Source organism: Anser anser (genome assembly GCF_964211835.1).
Source record: "Anser anser genome assembly, chromosome: 5".
Classification (NCBI taxonomy): Eukaryota; Metazoa; Chordata; class Aves; order Anseriformes; family Anatidae; genus Anser; species Anser anser.
In genome coordinates, this window is record NC_139725.1 from 12,984,087 (window position 1) to 13,002,079 (window position 17,993).

Consider the following 17,993-nt stretch of genomic DNA (forward strand, 5'->3'; position numbering starts at 1 on the left):
TGGCTTCTAAAACTGACAAAGTTGAGACAGACGGTGGGAGGCAGCACAGCAGATGATGTCAAGAAGACTCTGTTCTCTTTTGCAATTAGAGCTTGCATTACCCTTCTTTATCTCAAGTTGAAGTGGTGGTGCAAACTGGGAGATATGAACCTCTAATAACATGGTTATTAGTACAGAACTCAAGGGTTTTAGTCATTTGAAAACTATTCTCATATATTTATACGAAAACTAGCTCGCTGGCCTAATCATACAGCCTCTCATATATATGTGTGCCTGTGCGGAAAATGCTAGTTTAGTTTTCATTACCTAGCAGCACCAGAGTGCTGCTGTTTGCAGTTAGGTCAGTTTTCCACAGCCTTTTACTGGATCTACAAAACTGAAAAATGCTGTCTTGTAAGAGAGGCTTCTCATCTTCCCTGCTCCTGTCTGGCCTGTTCCGCTGTGGGAGGCCTAGGGAAGCTGGTGCATGAGGTAGGAGCATGTGGGCTGGTTTCGCAGCACGAAGATAGTGGCTGATAGGCCTTGCCCCTTGCCGTGTCCTGGGTGTGCACGCGGATTTATACTCCCCTCCCTGGTGCTAACTGCAGACTAGTCAGACACTGCCAGGAAGTCTGCAGTCTTGTGGTTGTGTGTGTGTGTGTTTTTAGAAAATCCCCTTTGGGCTCCAGATGTCCTGCTGACAGCAAGTTTCACTCTTGCAATGTCAATCGTGGATGACAGTTTCAAAATCCCATCAGGATGCGCCCTCCTCTTTTCCTTTCCGGAATACATCACAGCTTATGGCCGGGATGCAGCAGGACCTGAGCTCGGTCACTCGGTGCCTCAGCTGGAGGATCAAACTTTTGCTTCAAAAAGCACTGCAGTGCTGCTGGTAGTGATTCATTCTTCACAATAATTAACGTTTGAATGAATCTTTTGCGTGGTTTAAAGGAATGTGGAGATGCATTTAGGCAGTACACTAAGCTCACTGTTTCGTGCCCAAACGTGCCCAGAGACATCTGGTAATCTGCATCGATGAGGAGCTTACACAGGACTAGGAGTACAAGGCACATTTGGATTTGTTTCATTGAAGTTCCTGTCTCCAACTGGTGCTCTGTACCTCTCCATGAGGCTTGTGGGGTTGCTGCAGTATTTACTGTGGAGGTTTTTTTTTAAAGTTGATTGTGATAGCCACTCTGTTCCTTTGCAAACTATGAGTCTTCCTGAATTGTTTGCAAATCAGATCTGTTATGTTGCAGTCTCTCACGTTAGGATTTTTACTTTTTCTATGGCTTCGAGTTTCATATTTGCTGCCACTGCGTTCATCACAGATGGTCTGTTTTGCCAGTGATTCAGGGCTGCGTGTACCAAAGGGAAGAGAGCTTTGAATTCCTTATACGGTCTGAGTCTGTGTTTATAAAGGTCACATAAATTAATACGTCCTGTGGTTTTTTAGACCTGCATTCATTATCTGCCAGAGTGTAATGGGACGTGGCAGGAGTCCAGCAAGCTTGACAGTATGACTGGATTTGTATTTGATGACTGTTGCTCTCAGAGTCCTGGGAGGGGGTGGTTTGTGGGACTATTGCTTTTGTCTTTGCCTTTGGCATTCCAAGAGAAGCTTCGTGATCTGGTCCAAATATGCAGGAGGGAAGAAGGGGCTTGGGACAGCAGTCCTCTGCCTTTTCCCAGTCAGCAGTGCAGTGTGTGAGGCATGCCCCTGGTTACCTGATGCATTTGTATTTGGGCTGCTGCCCAGCCTTCTGTCACCTCCTCTCTTTTAGAGAGTTGCAGTCTTCCAGTCCCAAACTCAATTGGCCAACTTAAACTGGTACAGGCCTTTAATGCAGTTGCTTTTTAAATCAGTTAATCCCTTTAGCTTGCATTGATAAATCACTGAATTAAGATCAACTGATCTAAATGCATGTTCAATCAGATTAGGCGTGTTTGCACTAGCAGTTTACATCAGTTTCACTAAGTCTGTGCAGTCAAACTGGTAAGGCTTTTTCTGTGCAGGTGTAGAGCTTTTGGCAAAAAAGTGATTGGATTCACTTTCCAGGTTCAGGTTCTGTAGTGTGGAGTTAGTGCTGTATAATAAAGGTGCTTTCTGTTATGGAAAGGGTATCCTCAGAAGGTTGGTGCTGAATCTGTTTCCTGAGGGTGGCATAATGGTTGTTTTCCTTAGGTGTGATCCTGGCTATTCAGGTCTTTTTGTAGGTCCAGGAAGGATCTGTAATCCTCATATTTGATGCATCATTGATCTTTGGCATAGCCTTTGGCTGTTGCTAGTAATAGGGAAATTAGTCTTTGCTAAATCATTGTGTCAAAATTATCTTTTACAATTTTCTTTGTGTTCTGCAGTGTGTGACACAAAATCCAGCACAACTGGCAGTAATGAGTAATTTGTTACTGGAAGCTTCAGCAAAGGCCACCAGTTGTAAAGTCTGGAATGTCCCTTTCACACACTTGGAGAGGTCAGGGCTCAAGTCCCCTGGTGGTGGTAGCAGTAATGGAGATGTGTCCTGCTTTGATAAATATTCTGGCAATAAACAGACAATTTTGTGTCTGAGTGTACTAATTCTTGTACCTTTACCACAGTTTGTTAAAATGTTGTGCTTCAAGGGAATAAACACTGATAAAAACAAAGGTAATTGTCCCTTTTTAATAAATAAGGAAACAAAATCTTAATCTTGCTTGTGATGCAGTTTGTAATAGATTTGGGGAGTTAACAGCCTCAGTAATTGAACTCTTGCCTCTTTTGCATCTGTTTTTCTTCACAGGTACTTCCTTTCTGACTTGCAGTAGCAGAGAGAAACTGAAGACGTTGAAGGAAGACGCCTGCTGCCTCTTGCTCTGCAGTAACCATGCTGCAGCAATGAGATTATAGCGAGCCCTTCCTGTGTGGCCTCCATGGGTCCCACTCAACTCAGCACACAGGATCATGGGAAGAGGGTGGCAAGTGTATTTGAGATGGAGGAGGAAGGGCTTTCACTCTTCTCTGGCTCAGAGAACCCCCCTGAGCATGCAGGTATGGAAAAATTCTTATTTAATCCAAACAAGCTAAATGAATTCCATTCTTTGAGCTGCAAAAATAATAAACACTTGACAAAATTTTAGGGTGATTACTGCCACGCTTGAGGTGCCCCGTGTCTAAGACTAGAATCCTTTACTGGTAGTTGAAGATGACTAGGTTTATACAGCTGATAAATGTGTTGAATACTTTGCTTATTTGACCTTCTGGAGGCAAGGTCCGTGGCAGTAAAACGGAGTTCTTTTTGTTTGCCTTATCAAAAGCTGCCGCACAACAAAGCTTTACTGTATGTGACAGTCCCACAAGGGTTAGTGATGCAATGAAGTACTAGGTTCTTGCAGATTCATATAACAGAAGGAGAGTAGAGTTTTCCTCTACACATTTTTTTTTCTCCTGAATGTGTGTATTCACAGTAATGAGACATAATAGGCCATGATGTTCTGAAGCTACACGGCATAAAAAAAGACAGGCACCAGAATTAAACAGAGTAATCTGCCACAAAGAACGGAAGTTAAAAGTGTATCAGGAAAGAGAACTGAAGTTTTGCAGTTGTAATTGTTACCAACACACAGAATCCTGTATCTTCAGACTGTAAGAAGACATAGTAGAACATCACTGGGTGGGTAGCTGGAAGAAAAAGCAAGCCTCTATGAGGTTTCCAGTGTCATATCAGCAACTTAATGAAGGTATGGCAAATAAGTGTAGTCAGTTGTTAAACAGCGAAGCAATGGCCAGTCCCTGATACAAAGAGAAGATGTCATCTGAATATTGAACTAGGACTCATCAGTAAAGTAGAAACAAAGAGAATAGTTGAAAGGGGAAGAAATACTGGTTTGTGCAAACTCCCAATAAAATCCTTAAAATGAAATTGAGGACTGAAAAATATAAAATTTGATAAATGCCTTACAAAGGTTGTGAGAAAAAACATCACAAAATGTGAGAAAAATGATAAAATAGTGTATGTACTAAAGAAGGAGGACTGTAATGAGAGCCAAAGGTACCAAGAGGGGGGTTTAAGCTGGATACATCTTGATCTTTGATTATGCAAAATGGCAATAATAAGCTGTATAACTAAAATGGCTAGTGTTAAAACTGGAAAATAGTTTCTTTAGATGAAAGAATAAGCATATTTGTCTCAATAAAACAATCATAAGGATGGTTATCAGACCTTTATGTAACTCCTTAAAGACAGTGAAGAAATCCAGTATGCACTGAACAGGTGCAACTTGTGGAAGTCGTTGGCTTACTGTGCTGTCTGTCAGAAACATGAATGGGATTCAGGGCTTCTGCAAAGTTATCACACCAGTTAATACATATGTATGGAGGGACTAAGTAATATGAGATAAATAATAGGCATTGCATAACTTCTTTGTAATTGATCGTGTGAAGAGAAGTACAGTAAATCAAGAGAGGTGAATATCAGAGACTTAACCTTTCCGCTGACATTTTCCTGCTGTCCAGTCTGCAATGAGATGTGCAGGCCAAAATGAATGACCTCCAGACCTTAGTAAAGTCAATGGGATTGAAAATCAACACCAAGATACTTAAGACTGAAAACCAATATGGAGTGAAGAACACTAATAATAATTTCTGAGACTGATCTAAAACTTCCTAGCTGTTTACTATTTGGGGTACCTGAGCAGAATAGTAACCAAAGCTGAGAATAAAGAGAGAAGTATTAAAACCATAAGTATGAAAATGAACCATGCCATTGTAAGCTTGGTGCTGATCAGGAAATGCAGCAGTGTTGTCCTGCAAACCAAACCCTATAAATTGACTGCAGTATAAAGGCTTTCCAGGCATATCTAAACATATCTGGAGACTTATCAAGACCATGCTGTTTGTGATCTTTATGAACATCTGTCATGAAAGGAGCTATAATATCTGACAGAAGAACTATACGCACTGAGCTGTGCAGGAAGACGTGCCAGATGTCAACGTGGCTAGAATTATTGGAATGAAAACAAAGATGGCTAATAGGGAGGGAATACACAAATAACCTCAGCAAACATTTGAGTAGAATGCTTAAGGTGAGAGACACTGGAGCAGTCTAAAAATGTTTTCACGATGTACAGTTGGTGACAAGATTCAGATCCGTAAGAATGATGTAGGAAGAACAGGGAGCTGCTGCACAAGACCATCTAAAATGCAAGACAGTAGCCAAGTCAGTATTTGATTTGTTATAGAGGATATACTTGCCCAGAAGGAAAGGCTGTGAAATGGAGGACTTTATCTTTTCATCCATATGTTTGGGAGGTAATGGGTTTGAATGAGGATATCAGTAAGTGTGAGGAATGGGACAGTCAGTTGCAAACACCATGCCTCTCTCACATGTGATTTTTTTTTTGTTGATTCTGTTCTTGATAGAAAATCCCCCCTTGAAGCGGAAGAAGGGCCCAGCCCCAAAGATGCTGGGAAATGAAGTGTGCAGCGTGTGTGGCGACAAGGCTTCAGGCTTCCACTACAACGTGCTGAGCTGCGAAGGCTGCAAGGGCTTCTTCCGCCGCAGCGTCATCAAGGGTGCCCAGTACGTCTGCAAGAATGGCGGCAAGTGTGAGATGGACATGTATATGCGCCGCAAGTGCCAGGAGTGCCGGCTGCGCAAGTGCCAGGAGGCGGGCATGCGGGAGCAGTGTAAGTGCACCAAGGGGTGCTGGTGGGCGCACCGTGGTCCTGTGGGAGTGGGCTGGGGGCTGATGGGTGGTATAATAAGGAGACGCTGTGAGTGCTGGGGGGTCGCTCTGCATGCTGGATTGTATTTGGGAAGTCACTGAGGGCTTAGCCGGCATTACGTGGAGAGGTGTCTGTTGGTGAAACAATGCTGGTGTGCTGATGAGCCCCACTTTTATTTCCTGAACACGCTGTTTTGTAAGAATTCGTGGAGAATGGCATCAGAGGAAAGACTCGCAACTAAGATTTACACATTCTTCAGTATGTTGTCAACTGCCACAGTAAACTTGGGCTTCTGTCTGGCTCGTGGTCTGGACTGTGAGGTTTGTCACTGTGCTCTTTGAATGCCAGAAGGCGTTTTCCCTATCTGCCTTGTGACAGAAGTCAAGGGCAGCACCACAGTGCTGCAGCTGTGTTTGTGCACACTCAGCCTGGTTGCTGCCTGTAGTGAGCTCAGTTATTTTTCTCACAGGAGTCATAAGGCTGCTATTTTCTGAATATTCAACAGTACTCTTGCTTGCGTATCAGGAACAGCAATCCTCTGCCATGGCACCTAGGTTTCATCCTTCTGGCCAAGACTGGCCAAATGGACGCTCAGTTAATGTTAATTCTATGTGAAATCTCCATTTCTGATATCCAGTACTCAGAGCAGTGAGGAACGCAAAGTATTTCAGAAACATTTTCAAAAGACACTTGTGCAAAAAGAATAAGCCCCATTAACCTGCAGCAAGGAAACGTGCTTTTCATTTTTTTCAAGTTGAAACACAGCACACCTAACATATGTAATCTGTATCTTTGCTGCAGTGGTTTGTATCAGCTCTACATATGCTGACTTTGCACCATTTCCCCTCTCCTGAGAGCTACAAAATAGATGTATTTAAAAAGCTATACAGCGAGGCTGGCTGTCCACTGTGTTACTCTTTGGTTGCAGGTAGATATTAGAGAGCCTCTGTGTTTTGGTTTCCTTGTTGTCTTATGGTGAGGACAGAGGATATGCTTCAGCTCAGGAAAATTATGCCAAGAGGAATCCTTGGGTCATTATTATCAACTGCTTGGCAATTATTGTCGACACGAATCCTTACTGTAAATTTCCCTTGCTAATCTTGACAAAAACTGAGTGTTTTTTTTTCCCAACTGTTTCACTTGGAAGGTCATTTCAGAACTTTCCTCTAATTGATGGAAACATTCTTCTAATTCCCAGACTGAAGTTATTCACAGACAATTTATCTTTCTTATAACAGTGTGCACCATGAGGTTAAATATCGTCTTCATAGAAAACTGAGTAACTCAGATAATTTTGAATTTAGCATGGTGTACGAGCTTTCACATAGACAGTTTTCAGAGTTCTCCAATATTTACTAACTCATAACTCAGAAGTAAATTCTTCATGCATCTGAGACCTACAATGAGGGACTGTAATTGCCTGAATCAATGACTTCCCTTTTCAAACTCATGCTGTGACTGGCATTCTCCAATCTTACAGGTCACATTTAATATGGCTGTTGTATTGAATGCCTTTGCTGTTAGAATTCTGATTTGTGTGTGTACGTGTGCGCCCTTGCTGTTTGAAGTCTGGGATAAAGGTTCATCTCAGATTGAATGTTATATGTTCTTTGGCTTTCCCTCCAACCCTGTGTGTTATGCACCTCAGAACACACTTTCACAGTAGCTGCCTATTTCTTGCCTTCATGTTTAACGCAGTCCTTCTGAGAAGCGCAAGTGTATACTTGTTCTGCTTTGGGACTTGCCTTCTTGGGGAGCACCTATGTTTCCTTGTTACCTCTACATAAAAAATGGCCAAAGGCTTTTTCAGCACCTCTTAAATATTTTTTGCAAGGTCAAGCTTTTTTTTTAATCTCTGTTTTTGAAGTTTAATTTCCAGTCAATCCATTTTCTGCTTTTTGTTCATCGATCAGTAGCTCACAGGGTGACTTTCTTGAAGATAATCCTTGAATCCAAGTATGTCTGATAAGTCTCCTTTTGCTTGGATACAGCTTGCAGATAGTTTTTACAGCTTTGACTTAAAGAAACAACAAACCTTACCTGCATTCAAACCAGTAAGTTCTTCAGTTAACTTAGTTACAGGCCTCTAACAGGTTTTTGTATTTAAATTAACTGAGGAGCAGTTGGTTCAGTAAGACTTTTCATAACACATGCCTCTGGCTTGTTTTATTCCCTACAACATTAAATCTAAAGAGCATCACCCTTTGACTTCATGACTGAAGAAGGCTTCCACCCCTGTTCCAGAAAGACTTGCATTCCTCCTCAGTAGGATTTACGTAAAGCTATCCTTTAATTATTCATCTTGCTGCATGTTACTGCTCTACAGTCTGCTGCAGATGGGCTGTGTAGAGAATTGTCCTTTCATGCTCGAGCTCCATCCGGTACTGACTTTGACCTCTTAAGAGGAAGATGAAATGCCACAAACTCTTAATTTAGCAATGTCAGAAAAAGACAAAACAACAGGATAATATAAAAATATAATGGACACATCATGATGTGGAGAAATCACCTCTTGGAATATGTTACAATACGATATTCTGGGGAATCGCTCAAGGGGAAAAGCCACTGATGTGTTTCTGACATCTGCAGGGCAGCACGAAGGGAGCTTCATGTGTTCACTGTCCTTTGTGAACGTTTTGCAGTACAGTGTGATTAAAAGAAAGGCAATGGAACAACTTAAAGCAGAAAAAAGAGGGAGAAAAATTATAAGTATCACTGTCTGCTGTCTATATTATGTACACTCCGATAAGCCAGATGCAAGCAGCTGTAATCTCTGCTTCTCCATCCACAGCATGCTACCCTGTGTTTGTGCAGTTTCCGGTGTTCCCCCATGTCAAGGTTGATCTCTGGCTACTTCTATTTTAGATGTTCTGTCCGAAGAGCAAATCCGGCTGAAGAAGCTGAAGAAACAGGAGGACGATCAGGCTCGGACAGTTGTGGTGCGTCCAAACCCTCCACATCCACCAAGCCCTTCCCACAAACTAACGCCTGAACAGTTAAGCATGATAGAAAAGCTTGTCGCCGCTCAGCAGCAGTGCAACCAGCGCTCGTTCACGGACAGGCTCAAAGTGACGGTAATAACTCTTACTAGTGGAACCATGATAAGGAAAAGTGGAAGTGTGGGGAGTTGAGGTTGTGGGTGAAGCATTTGAGGGAATGGAAATGTTTGAGGCATTGTATCTGTGGGCTAACATTCTGTGAATAGCAAAGGCTAATAGTCCAGTGTGTCTTTCTTTCTCTGTTCACTTTATCTTCTCATCCTTCTGCTCTCTCTCCATCTTTCACATATACACACTGTCTCTTTCCATCCCCACAGCCGTGGCCCCAAGTTCCTGACCCTAATAACCGTGAAGCGAGGCAGCAGCGTTTTGCTCACTTTACAGAACTTGCGATTATCTCTGTGCAAGAGATTGTGGACTTTGCCAAGCAACTACCCGGCTTCCTGGAGCTCACCAGGGAAGATCAGATTGCTTTATTGAAGACATCTACCATAGAGGTGAGAGTTTGGCTCCACCACAGTGCATAGTAGCAGAGAAGAAAGAGTTTGGAGCACCCACCTGCAGAGCTGGTTTTACACCCCTTTTTCTGGGATGGCAGGCTGAAAGACCTATGTAACAGCTATGGGGCTGTTACTGCACTGCCAGGCTCTCCTGGCAAAGGGCCATGGAGGAGAATGAGGCAAGAGCCTTGGTAGTGGAAAGCAGGTATTTCCTTCCCAGAAGGAAACAGTGCAAAGGATGCAGCAGAATTTACATTGGAATTTTGAAGCGCTCTGAGAGAAGCATACTTGATATATATATATATATATATATATATGTATTTTCCTTTGGTGGTGCTCTAACCCTCAATAAATTATCAATGTTGCAATGTTCTTTCTTGTATTCAAGTCAAGTATATCTATCCCTGGTCTCTGGTTTCAGGTGATGTTATTGGAGACATCTCGACGCTACAATCCAGAGATTGAGAGCATCACTTTTCTTAAGGACCTGAGCTATAATCGGGATGACTTCGCCAAAGCAGGTGGTGCATTAGACAGGTGTTTCTTCCTTCTCAGTCTTGTGTTGTTTCATCTTTTCCTTTTTTAATATGAACTGGTGGAAATGGTATCTGGTACCTTGAACTTAGGTGAGGAGTTTAGAACAGGACGAGACCAATGACCTCGCAAATGTTCTTTGCTTTTAGCGTGTGATATTGCTTCAGTTAATGTCTTTTTTTTTTAGGTGTGAACTTGCTTTGGAAAATTTGGACACAGCGTGACAGTCTTGCTGTGTGGATGTCTGCAGTCTTGCAGCATGCACTCGAGCTTAGCCCTGGTTGCTGGGGGAACCAAGGTTGAGTTCACTTTCTGGGGTACCCCACTTCTGGTGTGGATGCTCCCCTTAGCTCACTGTGTGAGGGTGGCGTGTACCTAGGGCTGGCAGCTGGTGTGAATGTCCTTACTGGTAAAGAGCTGACATGGATGTGTTCTTAGGGCTCTATCAGATCACAGCAAATCAAACCCCAGTCTTTTCCCCTTTGCACTGTATCACTTGGTAATGTAGATGCTTGCTTTGAGTGATGACATTAGCGTTAGTATGTTCAAGTTGATACGAAGTCTGTAATGTGTGTTGAAGATCCCTGCAGAACGCTGCAGACATGTCACTGGCTTGGTATATGATGATCAGTGGTGACATGACTTCTGAATTGTGTTTTTCCAGGAGCATTGAGCATTTGTAATTTCAAATTAAGTGAAAGGAAGTGCATATCTTCAGCATTTCTGAAAAGGACGTTTTGGCTGTTCTTCATGTGATTTTGGGGGTTTCTTGTGTAGCTATTTAACGTTTTATATTCAAGATGTCCTTTATTACTTTCCCATCCTTGTATAGCCAGGAATTCCTGATAGTGGCCCTTCTCAGCAGTTTAATCTCACCCATTGATACGACTCTTGCTTGTTAAGGTTTTCCAAGCCTTACCATGCACATGGTTTTCCGAGAGACCATATGAAATAGAGGAGCAGTGTCAGGTTGTCCAAGTTCTCTTGCAATGTCAGTATATGTAAGGACTAGTCTAGAAGAATTAGGCCTCAGCCCTTTAAGTCTTACTGTCATGGTTTCTGTTTAGAACCGTCTTTGGTCTTGCTCACTGGTAATTGAATTGTAGGGTGGCTTTTAAGGTACGTGCTATTCTTCCTTCTCTCCTCCACTTCTCGTCTTCTTCCCCTAGCAGGTGATGCTTGCATTGCATGACTCAAAGGCTCATTGCAAACCATGGATTCTTTGTACCTGGCATGGGCCAAGTTCAGGGTGCTCCAGCCCTCCAGGCCACTGATGGCCTTCTAGGAGCTTACCTCCTCAGCATGCCACTTAACTTCACTTTGAAATTGTGATGCTCTTTCTCATAACAAGGGTTCAAAACTGTAGGGAACTGAACTTGGTTTCTTTTTTTTCAGGTTTTAATAAACACTTTCGTTCCTTGATGCTCTCCCTGTTAGCCTTTTCTTCAGATTAATAGGAAGGCAAAAAGCAGACAGCCAGAGAGGTTCCCTCCACCTTGCTCTTCCTTCTATGATGCAGGTGTACTACAGGAAATGAGAAACTTAAAGCCTTTCCCCCAAAATAGCATCTAAGTTTTCAGCATGTTTGTGTAGCACATAGCACATGGAGACCTGATGTGACGGTGTCCTCCATGTTGTGACAGAATAAGTATCATTGCAATTCTGCCAGGCTGTGTTTATTGAAAAATTGTAGAATGGTTTGGGTTGGGTTTAAGAGACCTTAAAGATCATCTGGTTCCAACCCCTCTGCCGTGGGCAGGGAAATCTTCTGCTAGACCAGGCTGTTCAAAGCTCCGTCCAACCTGGCCTTGAACGCTTTCAGGGATGGAGCAAGGTGATAGGAAGCATAGGTCAGGCTCTTTCTCATGTCTCTCAGCTTTGAAATGAATTGAAGTAGTTCAGACCTCTTGGAACTGTATTTTTTTTTTTTGCTCAGACCGACTACAGATGAATCAGCACCATGGGATAAAAGCTTCTTTGGAAGCAGGAGGGCTGCCAGGCTTGAAGGAGATGGTGGTGTGAGAGTGGAATGTGTAGATTTTGTAATTGTGGGTTTCTGACTTTGTGACAGACTTACCTGAGAACTGATGACGTGTTCCTTTAGATATTGCCTACTAACGTGTTGAGGGACATGTAAGGCTCAAGGAAACCCAGAAGTTAAGGTTAGGGCCTGACTCCTCACCTGCTGTTGTTGGTGTTCACCACTGGTGGTACAATGTGAAGGGCGGTTTCAACCACACTTGGGATACAATATAAGGGTATTTGCCTGCCTACCTGCCTTCCCTGCTCCCTGGCATACTGAGTGTGTTTCTGACAGCTTATCCTGTGAGAGGGAGGGAGATAAAGGAGACTATTGCCATTGTTGACACTTACCCTCTTCTTTTTGTTGTAGGTCTGCAGTTTGAGTTCATTAACCCCATCTTTGAATTCTCAAAGGGAATGAATGAGCTACAACTCAACGATGCTGAATATGCACTTTTAATCGCCATCAACATTTTCTCTGCAGGTAAAACGCCAGGCAGGTCTGAAAGCCTGCAGCACTGAGTTGCAGGGTAAACAAAATAGAATTAAGGAAGGTAATGAGCAGCAGAGGAGTAATAGAGGGTCTTGTGATAAAGGAGAGTGTTATTTCTGTTTACAGTATTTATTATACGCTGAATCTTCCAGTGCTACCTCCAGACAAAATCAGATTCCCTGCTGATGAAAAAGTGTATAGCAAAATCAGCCAATATTAATCTTCCTCATTTAGAAATTGCTATTTTACTGTCCCCTTAACGTGCTTGGCACGTCTCTGGCTTGAGGCAGGTCGCACTGCGTGAGCGACATCTAGTGGTCAAGTAAAGATGCTCTTGATGAGAGACCACTATAGCTCTCGGTCAGGAAAGGGCTCTGCAAAGAAATCACCTCTACTCTTTGCTTCTGTTTTCTGTTTTGTAACCTGTAAGATCAAAATTATGTCTTTGTTCCTGTTATCGGACTTTCTCAGCTGCTGGAGAAACTTTCCCATTCTCTTCTGAATAACGGCAGCTTCTCAACTTCACTGGGACAGGAACGTGATGCCAAACACATCTATTTAGTGGTGTTTGGTCTCTGTAACCTTCCACCTCTATAGGAGTCAGATCTGACTCCCCATGTGCATTAGATATGATTGAGAAAGAACAGTAACAGAAAACTGGCATAGCTGCTGCAGTCATGGATGACTCCCGGCTGTGCTGGGTGAATTCTCGATGAGGTTTTGGGGAGAAACCATACTGCAGTTAGGGTCAAGTCCAGTGATGCTTCCTCTAGCAACCTGCTTACTTCTAACTTGCTTTTTGGCAGACCGACCGAATGTGCAGGACCAGTCCCTGGTGGAGAGACTGCAGCACACCTATGTGGAAGCCCTTCATTCTTACATTTGCATCAACAGACCAAATGTAAGTGTCTGACCAACGTCCTTGGTGATGATGCAAACTGATTGTGTGTTTATGCAGGCACAGTCCCTGCAATAATGTCTGTAACAGATCTATTACTGCCTGTACTCTCATGCTGTTCCCTTCTGTGGCTGTATGGTGGCAGCTGTAAATGGAGGATTTGTGAGCTGTCATAGCCTGCTGTCCTGTATCATGTTCCATAGTTAGCAAGCGTGTTTTGGGACACGGTGTAGTATTTGTGTTCCCCTATACTGCCGCATGCTGGAGGATGCCAGTTCTGGAGGAAATGGGGATTGTGCTTACAATGCGTCATCTGTTTTTTTCTTTTTAAAGTTTTAGTCTGTATTTACTAACAGCTGCCAATTCATCTGACCCTGCAGGACCACCTGATGTTTCCACGGATGTTAATGAAGCTGGTCAGTCTTCGGACACTAAGTAACGTCCACTCTGAACAGGTGTTTGCCCTTCGGCTGCAGGACAAGAAACTCCCTCCCCTGCTCTCAGAAATCTGGGATGTGCATGAGTGACTGCATGCTCCCAGGGCACTGACATGCCGACATAACGCCATGTCCCAGCCTTTGCTAACAAGAAGCCAGCCTCCCCTCTCCAAAGCACTGAACTCTGGGCTAGGCGGTGCAGGGAGTGATGAGCCTGGGGTTTCAGTGTTATCACGAGATTATGCAGGAGGCAGCTGGGGTAGATCAGATGGGGGGGGTTGGTTTTGATGTAGTGCCCACGCCCCAAATGAGTAGCATGAAACATCTGAAAACGGTAGAAATGAAGACCCTCCCCACGCACATACACCTCTTTCTTCAGAGTCTCTTTCTCTTTTCTAAGCATGTCCTGGGGATTGGCCCATTGATCCTTTCCTCTCTTGTTGATTATGAAAATGAATTTGCAGGAACTTGCCAAACCATCTCTATTGAGAGTAACCCAGCTCAAAAGGCTTCTGCAGGGTCCCCAGTGTACCTGGATCTGAGGAGCTCAGGGAAGTCAATGTGGATGTTCTAGGGGTTTCACTGGGTTTCCGATAAATAAAATCTCTTGTACGTACTGCCCTTTACAAAGATTCCAAGAGAAGTAGCTGTTATTTCTTTATTATGAGACTTCATCTCTAGAGCTGCCCTTTCACTCTGACCCTTCTTTGGAAAGAAGATTCCTCTAATGTGTAATGCCCTTTGTCTAACAGGGAGGTCCTCTGGGTAGGGAACATTTGTACATCAGGAAGACATCAGGCATAAAGCAGTGGACTTTTTTAATGTAATATATCACAATTTTATCTCACGATGGTTCTCAGACAGTTCACTTTACCTGTGATTTGCTAATACGTGGAAAACTTTAGTTCAAAACAAATCAGGGCATAGATTTTTATCTTTAGGGGTGGAAGAGAAGAGAGGAAGGTGGGAAGGACTGGTACCTAGACACGGTAGGTGTGGTGGAAGGATCTCAAAAACTTCCAAGAATTTGGAGCATGTGGCATGTGTTCCAAGGTGAGTGTGAAGATGTGTTTGCCAAGGAGAAGAGGACATGCTGCATTTAGTGGAATATGTGGGCATTGCGTAAGCTATGGGCTGCACAACTCTCAGATCGCGGGTTGCAGGAATATTGAGTGTAACCAGATCCGCTTGCATCTTCTTCCTTATGCCAAAGTCTTTCCAAGGTACTTGCTCAAGGTTCTAGTGATTCTCGTGGGATATGGAGGTTCCTTTTGTGTGAGGAGTGCCAACTGCTTTAGAAGGACGCTTGGGTCTTGTATCTTTTTTCGCTTTGGGCACAGTGAGATCCACGCTGGATTTATGCCCTACATTCTTAAGTATCCACATCCTCAAGTATTCTAGGATTTACAGCAATATTTTGTCTGACAGAAGAGAAAAATACTGTTCCAAAATCTGTTCCGTATTTTCCAAGAAATAACATCTTATGGCAGATCTCAGAGATGTAACCTGAAGTATCCTGGTAGCTTAGTCTCATGAGCCTTCTCTGTCATAGGGGTCTGTTTGCTTGCCCGGTGAGCATCCCAAGAGCCTAGGTTCACAATGGCTCGTTGTTTTTTGTTTGTTTGTTTGTTTTTTGGCTGTGTATCTGAGCGCTATGCCCGTGGTGAGGGTATCGTGTCCATTTTGCACTTGAGGTTGGTCCCCTGCCACTGGCCTTCACTCTGCACCTTTGTAAAGCACTTGTAACAATCTGTAAAATAATCTGTTGTTTTTTATAACTCATTGCAATTGCAAAAAATCTTGTTAAAATCTGTATTTTTAACTAATCTGTTTGAGAAATGTTAATGTTTATATAAAAGAATAAAGCCTAATACAGGATTTTGGCGTTCTCTGTTGTTCCTTTTATTAGACTGGAGGAAGGTGGAACGTTTTTGATGTAACAAACTCCAAGCTAATAAGAAAGTGAGAATATAGGTTGGGGAGAAGCAGGAAGTAGCAAAACAAAAATAACAGTGCAAACCCAGGCAGTTTCCTTTAACCTCTAGCGTGAGATTTTAGCCCGCAATGTACCCTTCTTTATGCTGTAGCTGGCAAATGAGTGACTTTAAGCACATGTTGTGAGGACTATTGATTATCCATACATATTTTACCTTAATTTGTGAGCTACACTCGGAATTTAAGCCTCTTATTCTGCATGCTCCACTCCACTTTCTGCATAGCCTGGCTCAACAAAATTGAAATATAGGTCCTATCTATTAACTAGCCACAGGAGACAGCAGGGTGTGAGGTGGGGCATAGTGAGCAGACCTCAAGAGGTCAAGCCAGCCCTGCATGGATGAGACAGCTGGGCCCTGCTGCAAGGATTTGCTGACAAACGAGGCTGTCAACAGCCAGAAGAGGCAATGGCAATGAAGCTGCTGCCCGGTAACAGGCGCTGCTTTGAAGCTGCAGCTTGAGCAGCTATCTGCCATCTCATTTTTTATTAATTTGAAGATAAAAGCTGCATATAAGCATGAAGGATTTTCAAGTTACAACCGATAACGCTGCTGTTGATGGCAGCTGTGAAAACAGTGAATTTCCTTGGCTCTGGCTTCTCTATCCTTTTGTGCAAGATCCTGTAAGCAAAGGTAAGTCCTTAGTTTACATTCTTTATTTTTCTTAGTGCAAATGAGAACAGAATTGGTTTCTAGTTTTATAGCCACTTCCCACATTAGCCCAAGGAGGTTAAATAAGCAAGTGTGAGGGGAAAACTTGCCTTGAGCTCAGTGGTGCTTTAATATTTGCCGAATGCTACCTACTGCTCTCAGTCTCTGTCCCCAACCTGTTTCAAATTCGCTTTGTTAATTTGGCAGCTGGAGAAGTTGGAGGGTGCTGGAAGTGCCACTGGTGTGTGGTGGGGAGGGATGGAAGGGAGGAAGGAAGCAGCCGTGTTTGCACAGCTGGCTCAAATGGATGGGGGCAGCAGGAGAAGACAGGCCAATTTCTGAAATCCCAATTCCTCTATGAGGGGAAGACCACAGATGTTTTGTGCTCTGTTTAAGAAAAAAAAAAAAAGTTTTTGTGTTTTTAACCATTTTGCACTTTATTGTATTTTTTTAAACCAGTGGGATGCCAGTGGTGGTAGTGCTTATGTTTAGGATTTTAGTAATACGCTGTTAGTCAAGGGAGGCGGTTGTGCAGCATATGAACGCTGTGAAGAAGTCCCTAAAGCCCCACTTCGAGCTCGTCACAGCCCCGTGAGGCCGGCAGGCCCGGGCCTCGCTTGCTACGAGCTTTCACCTGGGGGCTGCCACTAGGGACGATAGGAGCGGCATTTTGGGGGCTTGCTCCCCCAGAACCGCTCAGCGCTCGCCCCTAAGGCCTCCCCTCAGCCCCCTTCCCGCGCTCCGCCCCGCCGCCTTCCCCACAGCGCTCCGCGGCTGCGCCCTCCTGCGGGAGGCACCTGCCGCCCCCCCGCGGCCGGTGTGGGGCTCGCTCCGCCCCTCGCTCCCTCCCTCCCTCCCCGCGGCTCCCGGCGCTCGATGCGGAACTGCCCGGGCGGCGCAGAGCGGCCGGGGGGCGGCGGCGGCGGCCGTGGCTGTGGCGGCGCAGGTGAGCGCGGGCGGCGCGGCGCGGCCGGGCGGGGGCCGTGAGGTGCCGCGTGAGGTGATCTCGGCGCGGCGCCCAGGGGCTGCTCGGGGCTCCGTGGCCCCGCGGGAGCCGCCGGCCTCCCCTCACGGCCCGAGCCGGTGTCGGCAGCGGGTGTTGGTCGTTCCCGGCCGGAGGGAAGGGGCAGGGCGCCCGGGGCAGGTGGGAGGGAGGCGCTGAGGAAGAAATTGCTGCAGTAACGTGACTGGAAAGGCGCTTCTTCCCCTCGGCTTGCGGGCAGCGGATCCTGCTATGTCTCAAGACAATGGGGTAGGAAATCCACTTGGCGTTAGGTAATTTTTGCTGAAATAACGTCTAATCGGAGCGTTTTCCGCTTGGAAATGGCCGTCGCCAATTTACGGTGTGGCTCGCCTCGTCAGGCAGAGCAAGGGAAAAAGCTCGCGCTACGTTACTGTTTGTGTGGAGTCACGATAACGAAGCGCTTGGAGAAACGATAAGCGCTGGGGGAAAGTGATTCATTCTCCGTCTCCTCTCCCTTTCCCCCCATGTACCACGCTGTCCTTGCGCCCACGCCGAGCAGCGTACGCTGTGGATCCCCATCGCGGGGAGGTGGGCTAGAGCTGTGAACCTGGCCGTACGCGGTGCTCTCCTGAGGCAGGCCAGCCATTTTCTCCACGCTCAGCGCAGCCCGGGGTCAGCCTCTCCGTTGGCGTGCTCTCGAGTGTCCTTGGTCTGCTCCTTGCAGCATCGCTTATCTGCAAAAAGCTTGCTACTGCCGGGCAGGAGCGAGGGAGGGAAGATGTGTTGTGGTGTCCTGAGGGTCACATAACCGAACCAAT

At 44.9% G+C, this 17,993-nt stretch overlaps 2 protein-coding genes across 40 annotated transcripts in view; both read left to right on the forward strand.

The window, feature by feature from the left end:
• Nucleotides 1–15,444, forward strand: part of NR1H3 (nuclear receptor subfamily 1 group H member 3) — a 30,301-nt gene extending 14,857 nt beyond the window's left edge. For all 4 annotated transcript variants that reach the window (XM_083840500.1, XM_083840503.1, XM_083840501.1 and 1 more), the window contains exons 2-9: nucleotides 2,760–3,007; nucleotides 5,378–5,644; nucleotides 8,549–8,757; nucleotides 9,000–9,179; nucleotides 9,604–9,703; nucleotides 12,109–12,222; nucleotides 13,038–13,132; nucleotides 13,510–15,444. In XM_083840500.1, the coding sequence (XP_083696626.1) occupies nucleotides 2,890–3,007; nucleotides 5,378–5,644; nucleotides 8,549–8,757; nucleotides 9,000–9,179; nucleotides 9,604–9,703; nucleotides 12,109–12,222; nucleotides 13,038–13,132; nucleotides 13,510–13,656 (1,230 nt within the window). In that variant the 5' untranslated portion in view covers nucleotides 2,760–2,889 and the 3' untranslated portion in view covers nucleotides 13,657–15,444. The remainder of the gene's footprint in view (nucleotides 1–2,759; nucleotides 3,008–5,377; nucleotides 5,645–8,548; nucleotides 8,758–8,999; nucleotides 9,180–9,603; nucleotides 9,704–12,108; nucleotides 12,223–13,037; nucleotides 13,133–13,509) is intronic.
• Nucleotides 15,445–17,001: 1,557 nt separating this feature from the next.
• MADD (MAP kinase activating death domain) overlaps nucleotides 17,002–17,993 on the forward strand; it is a 67,941-nt gene continuing 66,949 nt past the window's right edge. For 34 of the 36 annotated variants that reach the window (XM_083840434.1, XM_083840425.1, XM_083840436.1 and 31 more), the window contains exon 1: nucleotides 17,002–17,157. The gene's annotated coding sequence lies outside the window, so the exon portion shown is untranslated. Of the gene's footprint in view, nucleotides 17,158–17,216; nucleotides 17,487–17,993 lie in introns of those variants that run through there. The other 2 variants (XM_083840413.1, XM_083840424.1) reach the window with 2 other exon arrangements.